Genomic DNA, 12,561 nt, shown 5'->3' with positions numbered 1-12,561 from the left:
GAACTCATTTAGTGGAGGAAATGGATATTTCATCAGACATGGATTTGACGTTCCATCACATTATACAGTAAACAATACAAATGGTGGGTTTTTTTAAATGGGGAAGCTGGAAAAGCTAAGACAGTAGCTGCTGCAAGGCACTGGTTATCTCATTTAAACAGATATTAAATGTGGGTGCCAGTGGTGTGATCATCAGCTGCTTCCCACTTTGTGAATAAATTGCTTAGAAGGAGTCTTTTGCTTACCAGATGTGACCTAGATTTAGATTTCCAAAGGCAAAAAAAAAAAGGTCTATTGTACAAAAAAACAATTGCTGGTAAAACGCGTGGTAAATGAGCTTATCTCACTTTTCCAGGTGTTTAAGCTAATATGTTATGGAATTACTGCTTCATTTATGAAAAATAATTAAGGAAGATGTTCCAGCAAATCAAATTAGGATAAAGGCTTAGGATAGTTATTGTGGTGTTAGCAAGTTTTTAAATGGCAGGAAGAACAGGGAGCCAACACAGATAATAAAAATATAGAAAATTGTATGTGTGAAGAGGGTCTTATAAAAAGGGTCAGGCATGGGTGTAGTATCCATCTTGTGCTGTGGTTTAGCAAAATATTGTAGAACAATATGAACAATTACATTCCTTCCAGTGCATATGAGACCAGTTTTTTTTTTAAAAATCAAAGCATTGCTGTCTGTCTGCTCTGATAAGGCTTATTACTATGTATGTTAAATGTAACAGGAGAAGAAAGTGTAATGTGTTTATTCTTCCCCCCCCCCTTTTCTTTTAAATCCGCTACCTTCATAGGAGCTGCTACTCGAAAACCAGACCCAGAGCCAGAGAAGGAGACAGACCATACTGTTAAAATCGCTGGAGTCATTGCAGGCATCTTGCTGTTCGTTATTATATTTCTGGGGGTTGTGTTGGTAATGAAGAAAAGGTGAGCAGTTAATATATGTTTTCTATGTGCATATTTGTGTCAGAGCATCTCCTACAGCAGTTTTCAGTGTGATTCAGGTAAATGTATCCAGCCACCTTGCTGCCCTTTACCACAGCGTTAAGGAAATGCTGCTTATTTTCCCTGAAGCCTTGTGGCATTTTGTAAAACTGTGCTATATGAATTTTTCATCTTGCAGCACTTTTTTATGAATTAAGGTTTGTGGCTTTGTTATAAAAGAAAAACAACCGAAGGTTAATGATTCTAGCATTGTACATATTACTACTGCATGATGGGCCCAAATAATGTAAGAACAGTATCTCTGTCCCAGAAGGGCAAGCCTCGTCTCTATGCAGCAGCTCAGCTGAAAGTTAGATATTAGATGATTCCCCACAGAAATCTGAGAAAGTTGCCCATCTTGAATATGAAAGAAATGCTCCGTCTAAATAGAAAGGGAATGGGGGAGCTGAGATGAATTGTGGTATGGATTAAGTCTATATTGTTCTGAGCAGATTTCATTCCATGAAAACAAATGAAAATGGTTCCCTTGGAAAGATGCTGGATGTTTCCAAAAGTAGGTTTAGCACACATGCGTTTGGGTTTTGTGCTTTGTACATCATTAGAAAACTGCTATAGCAATAGAGGTAGCTGCCTCTGTTTTAAATGGAGAAACCTACTTCCTTTCTGAATACCATCACACCGTAAAGGGGTGAGGAAGGGAGAAAACTGCAAGTTTCTAGCAGCTAGGACATTGAAAGTTTTGTTGCCTATGTTGGGAGAATTTCAGTAGTAAGTTGAATCAAGGTTTGGCCATCTACTCTGAGGTATGAAAGAGTTTGCAGCTCTGGTGTTCGGGTTGGGGGTAGTTGAAGGAGTAGGTGAGTAGGGTTTGGCAGCTTGAAGAGGGGTTGGACTATGAATGTTTGTCCTTTGAGTGCTCATCTCTGACCCTTTTCTTCCAATCTACCTCCACTTAACTTCCCTGGAACTCCCCTCTGGCCTCCCAATCACAGTCCAGTGTTCCCTTCCTTAAAGGAAATTCAGGCCCACTTGTGCTGGCCCTAGTCTACTGCTTGCAGGCTGGCGATTGAACTGTGTGCGTACCAGCAGTGTGTAATAGGTCTGGGATTTTTCCAAACCTGGAGCACATTGAGCAATTGGTGATAGTGCCAGGCTTGGAGCACCTCAGATGCACATTTAAATAGCTGGCAGGCAGGTCGTGCACTGGGACACAACACAGAGCCACCTGGGCCCCAGTTTTCTTTAAGATAGAGTGGGGGCAGTGGAGTGAAGAAGAGAGTCCTGGAAAGGGAATTGTGAGCTCCCCCAGTGGAGGAGGAGTGACCACTGCAGGAACTAGACGAGGCAATGAGGGACCATCACAGAGAAGAGAGGAAATTTGAGTCCAATCTAAATAGTATCTGGGACACTGGAGCAGTCCTGCAAAACCCAGACATTCCCAGTAAACCCCTGGGTTTATAATCCTGTGTAGCAAGAGTAAAATCTTTTCTGAAATGCAGTACCTTCTCCTTCCATACATTTGCTTTTAATTCTTTGCTGCAATCATACTTTCCATTTTAACTATAAAAAATGAGGCCCAAAAGCCCCTCCCTGGATCGAGACATAATGCTGGCATGCAGTGATTAAGGCTTTCCACATTGCTTTGCCAGTCCTGCATCACTTAATCCTGACCTACATGTGACACCCTTCTTAGTCCAGTTCTGAGCCTCTCCTGAGCCCAGATTGCCATTTTTTAACAAGTTGTGCCAAAGTGTAGAGTAATTCCAGTTAAGAGAGAGACTCCTGCAAAGGCTGCTCTTGCCTCCCAGGGAGAGCTGGCCAGGAACAAAGGAAGGGTTGCTTGGGTCCTGCTCCCTCCACAGTCTTTCTGTTGGTAAATGTTGGCCCCTCAGCTGCTCCAGCGGTTGTTGCTTTGCTGAGGCCTTTTATAAGCCAATCCCTGGGCAATGGGGAGGCTCCAGCCCCATGTAGTTGGTGGCAGGTGTGGGTAGGGCACTCGGTTCTCTTCCCCCTCTCCCCATTGACATCATTTGGGACAAATGTTCTTAGTGATTGAGACAAGTCTGCTAGTGATTAAACGGAAACCACTAAGGCCTATTTACAGTAACCGTGTCCGGGAACTCTGTTACAAAATGTTGTCCCTTGACATTGTTAGAAGGCCATTCTATCTTGTAGTGTAGATGGGACTTATGGATAACTAATGTTTAACCATGTCCCTGAACCACACTGCAGGCTTGAACAGAGACTGTAGAGTACAGTTAGGACTCAACTACATTACAAGATGTAGCCAGCTTTTAAACAGATATAGGGATGATTGTGTTTTGTCCAGGTCTCCTAACATATAGTTGTAGCATAGACAGACCCTGAAATGATTGCACTTATGACCCAAGTAAAACTTGAACCAGTTATTCAGTAGAGTATCAATTGGCTAAGCGACCTAGGGTCCCTATGTTTCACCTATGTTCAGTTACTGTGTATATATTATGCATTCAAAGAGAATTTATAATTGTTTTGCAAGCTAAGTACAATTGTAATGTAAGGGCAATATCATATGTCAATAAGTTTTATGGTACTTTAACTACTTCTGAGTGAAACAAATTTATCAATATTGTACCATGTGATGATTATACTTCTTGATAATTGGGCATCAGTTACTTCAACAGGAGTTTTAACTGAGTAAGGAATTCAGGACTGGGTCCAAAAATATTACCTTGCATTTCTGTGGAACTTTGCATCCGAGAACCCCAAAAGCACTTCATAACCCTATATTAATTAAATCTCCCAATGCTCTTCTAAAGTGGTTCTTAAATAATATTCTCATTTTACAAACTGAGGCACAGAGAAATTAAGTGACCTACCTAAGAGCATATAAGGAATCTGCGGCAAAGCTAGGAATAGTGCCTAGACTTTTGTCTACTAGTTTGATGCACCAACCACTAAACCCTTCTTCCAGCATAAAGATGCTGGTTGCTATAATGGCTACTACAATGGATAGAGGGACCTGGGTCATGATTGCGATATCAATTTACAGTGATGTCCACGAAATCAGAATCAGGCCTGTGGAGTGTCCTGCTCTCAAATATGATCTGTCTGTCTCACTTAAGACTTGGTCCAAAGCCCATTGAAGTCCGTAGGAGTCTTTCCATTGACTTGAATGGAATTTGAATCTAGCCCTCATTGCACAGTTTCAAGCAACTTACCCAATCTCCCCCTGCCTCCAACATTCCTGCATTGAAAATTGCAGGACCTCATTGACAACTACATGCATAAAGGAAGTTTTGCTTTCACTGGCAAATTATAAAAAAAAACAACAACAGTGGAATGAAAGTGATCGCAATATTCCTGTAATGTTTGGTAAACAATAATAATAAATAGGAGTGCTTTCCAAAATTGTATTAAGGCTGTTGGATAATAGCAGGGAGGGAGGGATGGATAGATAAAAGGCATAATTCAATCTACTGTATTGTCTATCTGTTCTTTCCTTTTTTTAATTATTGTTATTTCAATTAAATTTCCAAAAAGTATGGAGGTTGAAAATTTAGATTTAATGGGAGAGGTTTGCTCGAGGGTGTGTTTATTTGGGATGCAGCAGTTCCAGTTTGTGCTACCATCTTGTTGCTGCTGTGGGAGTGTAGTAAACCAGTGGCTATTGATATTTGATTGTGTCAGAAACTGCCTCCGTTCTCCACAACAAAAAAGGGTTGTTTTCTTGTGTGCTTCTTTTGTTTCCACTCTGAGATGCACATACGCCTGAGCCTTCTAATAGTTTCTAATGTATGTATCTGTTTGAATGGGTAAGGAATGCTTAGTGCTACTCAAGAATGCCCTTTCCACTCTCTGGTGCTGAGCTTGCAGTGCACTAGTCGAGGGGTTCTCAACTTTTTTCTTTCTGAGCCGTCCCCCCCCCCCCACATGCTATAAAAACTCCATGGCCCACCTGTGCCACAACAACTGTTTTTCTGCATATAAAAGCCAGGGCCGGTGTTAGGGGATAGCAAGCAGGGCAATTACCCAGGGCCCCATACCATAAGGGGCAACACAAAGCTCAGGCTTCAGCTTCAGCCCCAGGTGGTGGGGCTCGGGGCCCCGGGCTGCAGTCCCACATGGCAGGGATTTGGCTTTCTGCCTTGGGCCCTAGCGAGTCTAATACCAGCCATGCTTGGTGGACCCCCTGAAACCTGCCCATGGTCCCCCGGGGGCTCCAGACCCCTGGTTGAGACTAACTGCACTAGTCCACTCCCTTGATGTAGCTCAGATTGTTCTAATTTCCACCAGCTGCCAACATTTCCCAGCAGTCAGTATGGAAACAAGAGATAACTCAGGTCAAGGGGAAGACCCAACCAGGCCCTCCTTTCCCTTTGCCATGCCTTCTATGCCAGCTGCAGAAGAGGGGTGGCGCAGAAGCCACTATACTAACTATGCCACCTGGGTTAACCTCCACTTATAAAACATGCCAAAGGACCTATCCACATATATCAAAAGTAAAATGGAACTCAGTTTTTAAGGTTGCTTTTCTAAAACTGAGATTTTTCCAAAGCATGGACAGTGTCTTTGCTAAATGATCTAATGTTTTTGTAAGTCTTAGTTTTCTATTTCTTAAATTACCCAGGTTTAGAACATTATATTTTTATAACAAATTTTCTCTTTGCGGCACCTCAGAATTGTTGGGGATTTAAAACTTCAGAATCTAATTTTCAAGGAGTCTCATCTTCTAAAACTTCTTGCTCACATTATAAGAACTCAATATAAAAATAACTTGAACATGAGACATTTAATTTTTCTCCTATTATATCAAATTGTAATTTGATGTAGTTACACAAATTAAAGCACCTGAGTTTTCAACGTTTTTTAAACAGAATAATTTATCTCAATAACATGTTTGGCAGAATTATGCGTACAAGCACCAGCCGTGCTGCACTGATTAATTATATTTATTGTTGTTTCTAAAATTGCTATATATCTTTTAGATGTATGAGAACATTTGTACTAATTACATTAAATCTCTGTCACGGCAACATATGGCAAGGAATAGGGTTTGCGGTGTCATGAGATTCTAAATGGGAGCTAGATAATGAATAATTTCTGAAAAGAGAAGGGAAAAAAAAGATAATTATGATTATACCACATACCAAAACAACCTCCTCCCAACACAATATAAGTAACCAGAACCGTTTTCATACAGCCCAATCCTGCACCCTTCCTGCAGGCACTGAATTTAGTAGCAGATATACCTGAGTAAGAAGTGCAGGATTTTATCCATAGCCTTCCTGTTACCGTATTCTTGGTTCTCTTTTTAAATCCAGTTTTAACAGGTGTGCATTTTGCAAATGTGCCACATATGATTAAATATTCAGTACCAGCCTTTTGTGTTTAAACAATACTGTTAAGTATCAGAAAAATAGGAATAAAAACTGGAAAATATTTCTGAAGGCATCCTCAAACAAAGAAGATGAGAGAGAAAATGTGATGAAAGCCTAGTTTTCAAAGGGATGCCTGCAGCATGTAGCCTAAGGCAAGTTAGCATTTGTGGTAGTCCTTTGCGAGGCCTGTTTACAAGTTTTTGCCATAGTCAAAGCACTGTATCTGTGTGCTGTGAGAATTACAGATGCCTACCCAGTTTATTTCAGTCTTTTATCTTACCAGTACATTAACATTATTTGTAGCTATGGCGAGGCGATGGTTTTTGGAGAATAAGCTTCTTTTTAATTAGAATCAATATTTTGAATCTGAGCAGGGTGAAGTTCATCCCTTTGTGAAGGGCTTTGCCTCTCCCTGCTTTCAGGAGCCTTGATCAGGGAGGGAGAGAGGTGCAGCAGCAGGCGGCACAGCTGGGCAGGAGGCCCTGTGCACTCTGCCCACTGCAGCAGCGGGTTCCTCACTGGCTCTGAATGTGGAGTGGAGGGAATCATTGTGAGGGAGCTCAGGTGGGAAAGAGCACTGGATCCATGCTTACATGGATGAAGAGGCTTGGGATCCAAGTGGCCTTTTGTAGTATTCCCAGAGGCAGAAATAGTAGAGATGCAGGATTCTGCCCACAGACTGGGGATGGATTCTGTCTTCACACCACCAGTAAACCTCCACTGTGATCCCTGAATATAGTCCTTTTACTTGGGGAAGGAGTGAATTTCACTCTTTGTGAAGTAATATAGCCAAGGTTATAAAAGTAATTCTGACACAAAGGGACAAGGAAGTTATTTCATTTTTCTTCTGCAATGAAATGCCTAATGAAAAGTGGAAACATACTTTGACAGTTTATTTGGCTTTCTAGAAACAAGCTTTGGGTGACAAGTCAGGCTAATCATATCCATGGTAGGCTAAGTTTTAAGGTCTCTAAGGAACGAGAGCAACTAGAAAGAGCCTCCAAAAAAACTCCACAGTACTCTGCCAGGAAGAGAAGCTACTTTATAAGCATTCTAAGACTTTTCATTCCTAAACTTCTAACTAATGCAGTAGAGATGCCATGTCCTTCCTAAACCAATTAATACAATGTGAAATAAAAGCATGTTTAGCACCTTATGTCTGTGTGTGTGTGTGTCTGTGTCTGTGTATGTATTATATGGATGTATATAATACATAACTATTATGTATCTAATATGTTACTTAGCTGTTATACTTGTTTTAAACTGTCTAATTTAACATTTCAGTGAGGTATTATGTATTTTACTGCTTAAAATTTTATGTAGATTTATGTCATATCTGGAATGGACAGATATTGCATGATATGCCTGAGATGCATTTGTACTACCTTTCATTTGTGTCACCACTTCTGGTCTCAGTTCATCTTGATTTTTCATACATTAATATTTGGCTTTTCTTTCCTTCCATTTCATCTTTTCCACCACTGCCTAAATCCTTCCACCATCATGGCAGAAGAAGCTATCACTCCTACACTTATTACCTGTAAGTAACTTCTTTGTGCATCATCAGAGACATGCTTTCTGCCATGTTGTTCCATGCGTGAATAGTGAATCCTAATGATGGAACTTCAAAGTGTTTGAGTTTCACAAAGGAAGTTTTACAGTGCTAAAAACAACATGGTTAATAATGTCATGTCATTTTAACCAATTTGACATTTTCTTATGGTTTCCTTTGCCTCATACTGTGTGTTTCAGTATTTTTGAATACAGTAATATGATTAATTTTTTAAATTGAAAAATAGTGGTAGGCATCATAAATCTCACTGGCATTTTACAAATATTTTTGGAAGACAAATTCTTTTTAGGACTGATTTAGGGTTTTCCTTCTCATTTGTCCTGCTCAAAATATTGTGATGTGTGGACGTGTGTACAAGGATTTGCATCCATTTGCTCTGCAGATTTTCCTTTTATTTCATAAATAAAGATGGTGCATAAATGTCATGAGTTGCCATTCTTTGAGTGGATCTAAAAGGCACAACACCGATTTAACAGGAAGTGTATGAGCTTCAGGAAGTATATGGACCTGAAGAAAGATAGTTTTCTATATATAAAGAAATCAAGTGTTTTGATGCAGTCTTTAATAGTGTAATCACATAATACTTTTTTTCACAGGACCCGTTTCATTCTTTGCACCCAATGAATGGTGAATGAGATAAGGTTGTGCAGTGGATGAGGCTATGGCCTGTAGGAATCTTACCTCATTCTCAGCAGAGGTTGGAAGGTGTGTGTATTGATTGAATCAGAGGGCGGTTGGATGGTCTGGTTTTTAAGGCATAGGTTAAGACTCAAGAGACTGGATTCTATCCATAGATCTGTCACAGACTTCCTACGTGATGCTGGGCAAGTTGCTTAAACCATCATTTTTGGAGACTGTCAATAAATCTGTGTTTTTCAGGTACCCAATTTGAGACATGTGAGGCCTGATTTTCAAAAGTGCTCAACACTCAGCACTCAAATTGAAATGAAGTACCCAACTCGGCACCTTTGAAAAAAGCCTTAGGTGTCTGAAGCTGGGCACTCACTGAGGCACCCAAAATTAGTGGACTCCTTAGCAAATTTTGGCCTAAATCTCTCTCTGCCTCAGCTCTCGATCTCGATCTGTAAAATGGGAATAAAAATACTTTCTATCTCACAGGAGAGTTTTGAAAATAAATGTATAAGTATTTGTAAGATATTCAGATATTACAAAGATGAGCAAAATAAAAGAGTTCATGGGGAAATTTTTAAAAATCTGTATTCGATGCATGGTGGGGGATTATGCAGCGAATTTAGAGGACAGAGAAAAATGCTGAACTGCTACTTCATTCACTGAGCATCCTGTATATTAATGGATGAAGGGGACTTGTGCTTAAAAAACTATGTAACTAAAGATTGTATCATAATACACACAAATTGCATAGGTAACCTTAATTCTTAACCTTAATTCTGTCATTTCCTAACTTCCAAATGCTTTACTTTGCAATCCCAGTTACAATCTTTCAACAGTTTTGGTATGAAAATAAGCACACTCGTGATGTATAGTGTGTATAATATAGATTTAGTACACACATATGTATGCTTGGGTTTACAAGTATATATGAATTACTTAAACAGGGATTAAAGATGGGACAGACCACTCTCAAAGTTTGTAAGCCAAAATTATTACTTATTATTTTACCTCCAAGTGTGCTAGGCCCTTCACAAAAGGCACACAAGAGATACATTGCTATCCCAAAGATTTTACAAGCCCTGATCCTGTAACTGGACCCACACAGGCAGACCCTTGTGCCCACATAGCTCCAATTACAGGATAAGGACAAGTCAGGATGTAATATCACACAAAGGGACAATATGGACAATATGGATATGGGTGATTACTCAGCTTAGCCATATGTATATCATGATTGTTCATATATTTGCTTGTAACCCACAAATGTATGTAGGCTCCGCTGCTGAAGTTGGTTTTTAGACTTTAGAAAATGTTGACCTTGAAATTGTCCATGTAAGACCTAGTTTCCTGCCATGTTATTTTCTTTTATGTTCATACACAGTACAGAAAAGTAAGTAGAGAAAAGTGGGCACTGGGAAAGGACCAAATTCTACATTGCTTTACAGCATACGTAACTCCCACTGAAATCAGTGGGTTGCAAGTCAATACAGAATTGATGCCATTTTTCTTAACTGATCTAGGAAAGTGGAAGTAGATATGGATTTTAGCACATGGTTTATTTTTAAAAGAGTCCCCAAAGAATCTGGGTTGAAGTATGGTGCCATCCTTAATTTATCATCAGTATTCTGGGTATCATATTAAAGTTTACTGATCAGACATTGCAAGCATAGGATGTGACATCCATCCAGTCACATCATCCAGGAACCTATGTACTAAAATATATATCATTGTCTTGCATGCAGCAAAGTCTCCTAATGTGCTCTCTCTTCCTAATGACCTGCCACCTCTAAAACCATTCTAATATTTTTAAAAAATTGGCAGATAGCTTGCACTGCTGCTGGATCATCAGAGGTGTTAGCTACAGCTGTGCATATTTGACACACAACATATCATTTTATCTTGTATTTACTAGGTAGCCAGTCAAGAGGTGTCACACAGGAAGGAGTTGAGCGCGGCCATTAATAATAATCTTTCTCCATAATAGGCTTTGGTGCTTATGCCAGAAACATTCCTCCCATTATTCCCTTGGCCGAGTCACTATTGTATTCTATACCATTCACCACAATCAGGGAGCAAATTGTTTGGGCTGTAAGTGAGTAGTTAAGTCTGTGTGAGTTCTTTTGTTCATAAGATTATAGAACATTCTGTAGTAGTTAACTTTGCAGTAGTTCCCTGGACTTAACTGTTTATTCCATGTGGGAGAAGTAAGAATAGATAAGCTGCCATTCGTGATGTTCATGTATAATGACTAGTTTCCTCAAGATGACAACCAGCACAGACATAATTCTGTTTTCTCCTGACATGTTTTGATGGACAGAACCCCAATGACATTAGTGAGAGCAGTAAAATTACATTAGTAGCTTATTATGTAACTCCAGTTTAGCTGATGAACTAGAAAAGCCTGTAGATCACATAAGAACAAGTCCCATTGTTCTGGCCATAACCATTAACTTTTTTTAAGTCTTTTATTTTGTTTGAGATTAGACCAAGGCCATATCTATCCTGTGAGTTTAGCAATAGTGCCTAGAAGCCAGGATGCACTGGTGCAAACCCCAGCAGTAGATAAGGAAAACTGTTGAGTTTACCCCAGTTTCTGGCTACTGGCTGATTAACTGGGCATATTCTCAAGTATAGATGAGGCCTGAGCTTGGGAACAGACTAGTAACTGATTGCACTAACCAACTGCAATGAGTTAGGAAGATATTACATCACCAGGTAGCCACACATAAAATGTGTTCAAAATTCAAATGACATGGTTGCAAAGGTAACGTTTCTTGTTGCTGTTGGCCACTAGGTTGAGATTAATATCTGAGATGGTTTGTTGTGAAGGTGATTTAAAATTTAAATATTTACTCAACATAATTGCATAGAACTGGATGGTTGGGTTTTTTTGGTTTCTTGCTAAGAACTGTGCCTTATCACAAGTCATTTGTGATATTGTAGGTAAATGGAAATAAAATCTTTTCCCAACTTGCCTAAAAATGCAAATCATTCCAGGCTTTAGATATTAGGCCAGTGATTTTCAGCTGATGGGACATGACCTAAAAATGAATTGCAAGGGTTGAAAACAAAATATAAAACAAACAAACAAAAAAGAAGCAGTATTAACACCTCCAGGAATTAAAAAATCATAAGTCAAACCTTCCCCCAAATAATGAGATTTAAAAAACAATAAATGTTTGGTTCTTTATTTGCCTTTTTTTTTTGTTTGTTCAGCCTTTACAGTTCACATTATCAAGGGTTTTTTCTGCAACTCATCAGGGCTAGAAACTTACTTAAAAATGAAAGCTAATATTCTCATGTAATCCCATAAATGCAGGAGTTGGGACTTTAGGAAAAACCCCAACTATTTTGAGTCTCAAATAAAATCATGGGAGGAGTGGGCATCATTGGCTGCATCTAAATCCCAGGGGAAGTAGGTCCCATCAGGGATAAGTAAAGGAGAGAGAAAGAGAAGTTCTCTTCCCTTCTCCTGCAGCCCAGCATTGCTACATCTCTTCCCCCTCCCATCTGCCTACATGGGGCTCAGCCCTAGGGGAAGAGGCACTTTCCCCATAGCTAAACATTGTGTGAGAAAGGGGGACAAGAGGCAAGAGAACTCAATTTCCCCACCTTGGGCTGGCCAACTCCTATTAAGAGCAGCACAACTCTCACCAGCCCAGTACCTAGCAATGTTCTGCACCATGCATACACCCAGTGCACACCTTACAGATCCTCAGTCCCCAGAAACTCTCCACCTAGAACCCAAAACCAATCACTGTGTGTTTTAATTATTTTAATCACACAATTCTTTACCATTGGCACTGGCCACTGTGGTGACATGATACTGCACTAGATGGATCACAAGTCTGGTCCAACATGAAAATTCCTATGTTCCAAAAATAGTTCTGTATCTTTGCCCTGATAGTCTTGTTTGGCTCAGAGATGGTCAAAACTACTCACCTGTAAAAATTCAACTTCTTCACTCACTCTCAAAAGCATTAGTAATAGTTAATAAAAACATATGAAAATCACACCTTCCCACTCATAAAAATAGCACAATAA

At 39.7% G+C, this 12,561-nt stretch overlaps 1 protein-coding gene across 8 annotated transcripts in view; it reads left to right on the top strand.

Moving 5' to 3' along the window:
• Nucleotides 1–12,561, top strand: part of PTPRM (protein tyrosine phosphatase receptor type M) — a 698,330-nt gene that overhangs the window by 486,260 nt on the left and 199,509 nt on the right. For 4 of the 8 annotated variants that reach the window (XM_026661202.1, XM_026661188.1, XM_026661181.1 and 1 more), the window contains 2 exons: nucleotides 801–933; nucleotides 7,822–7,851. In XM_026661202.1, coding sequence (XP_026516987.1) covers nucleotides 801–933; nucleotides 7,822–7,851 — 163 coding nt within the window. The remainder of the gene's footprint in view (nucleotides 1–800; nucleotides 934–7,821; nucleotides 7,852–12,561) is intronic. The other 4 variants (XM_026661212.1, XM_026661206.1, XM_026661195.1 and 1 more) reach the window with 1 other exon arrangement.

The sequence above is a fragment of the Terrapene carolina genome, unplaced genomic scaffold, assembly GCF_002925995.2.
Source record: "Terrapene carolina triunguis isolate 2854851 unplaced genomic scaffold, T_m_triunguis-2.0 Scaffold58, whole genome shotgun sequence".
In the NCBI taxonomy this organism is placed as follows: Eukaryota; Metazoa; Chordata; order Testudines; family Emydidae; genus Terrapene; species Terrapene triunguis.
This window is presented reverse-complemented; position numbering and strand designations above follow the sequence as displayed.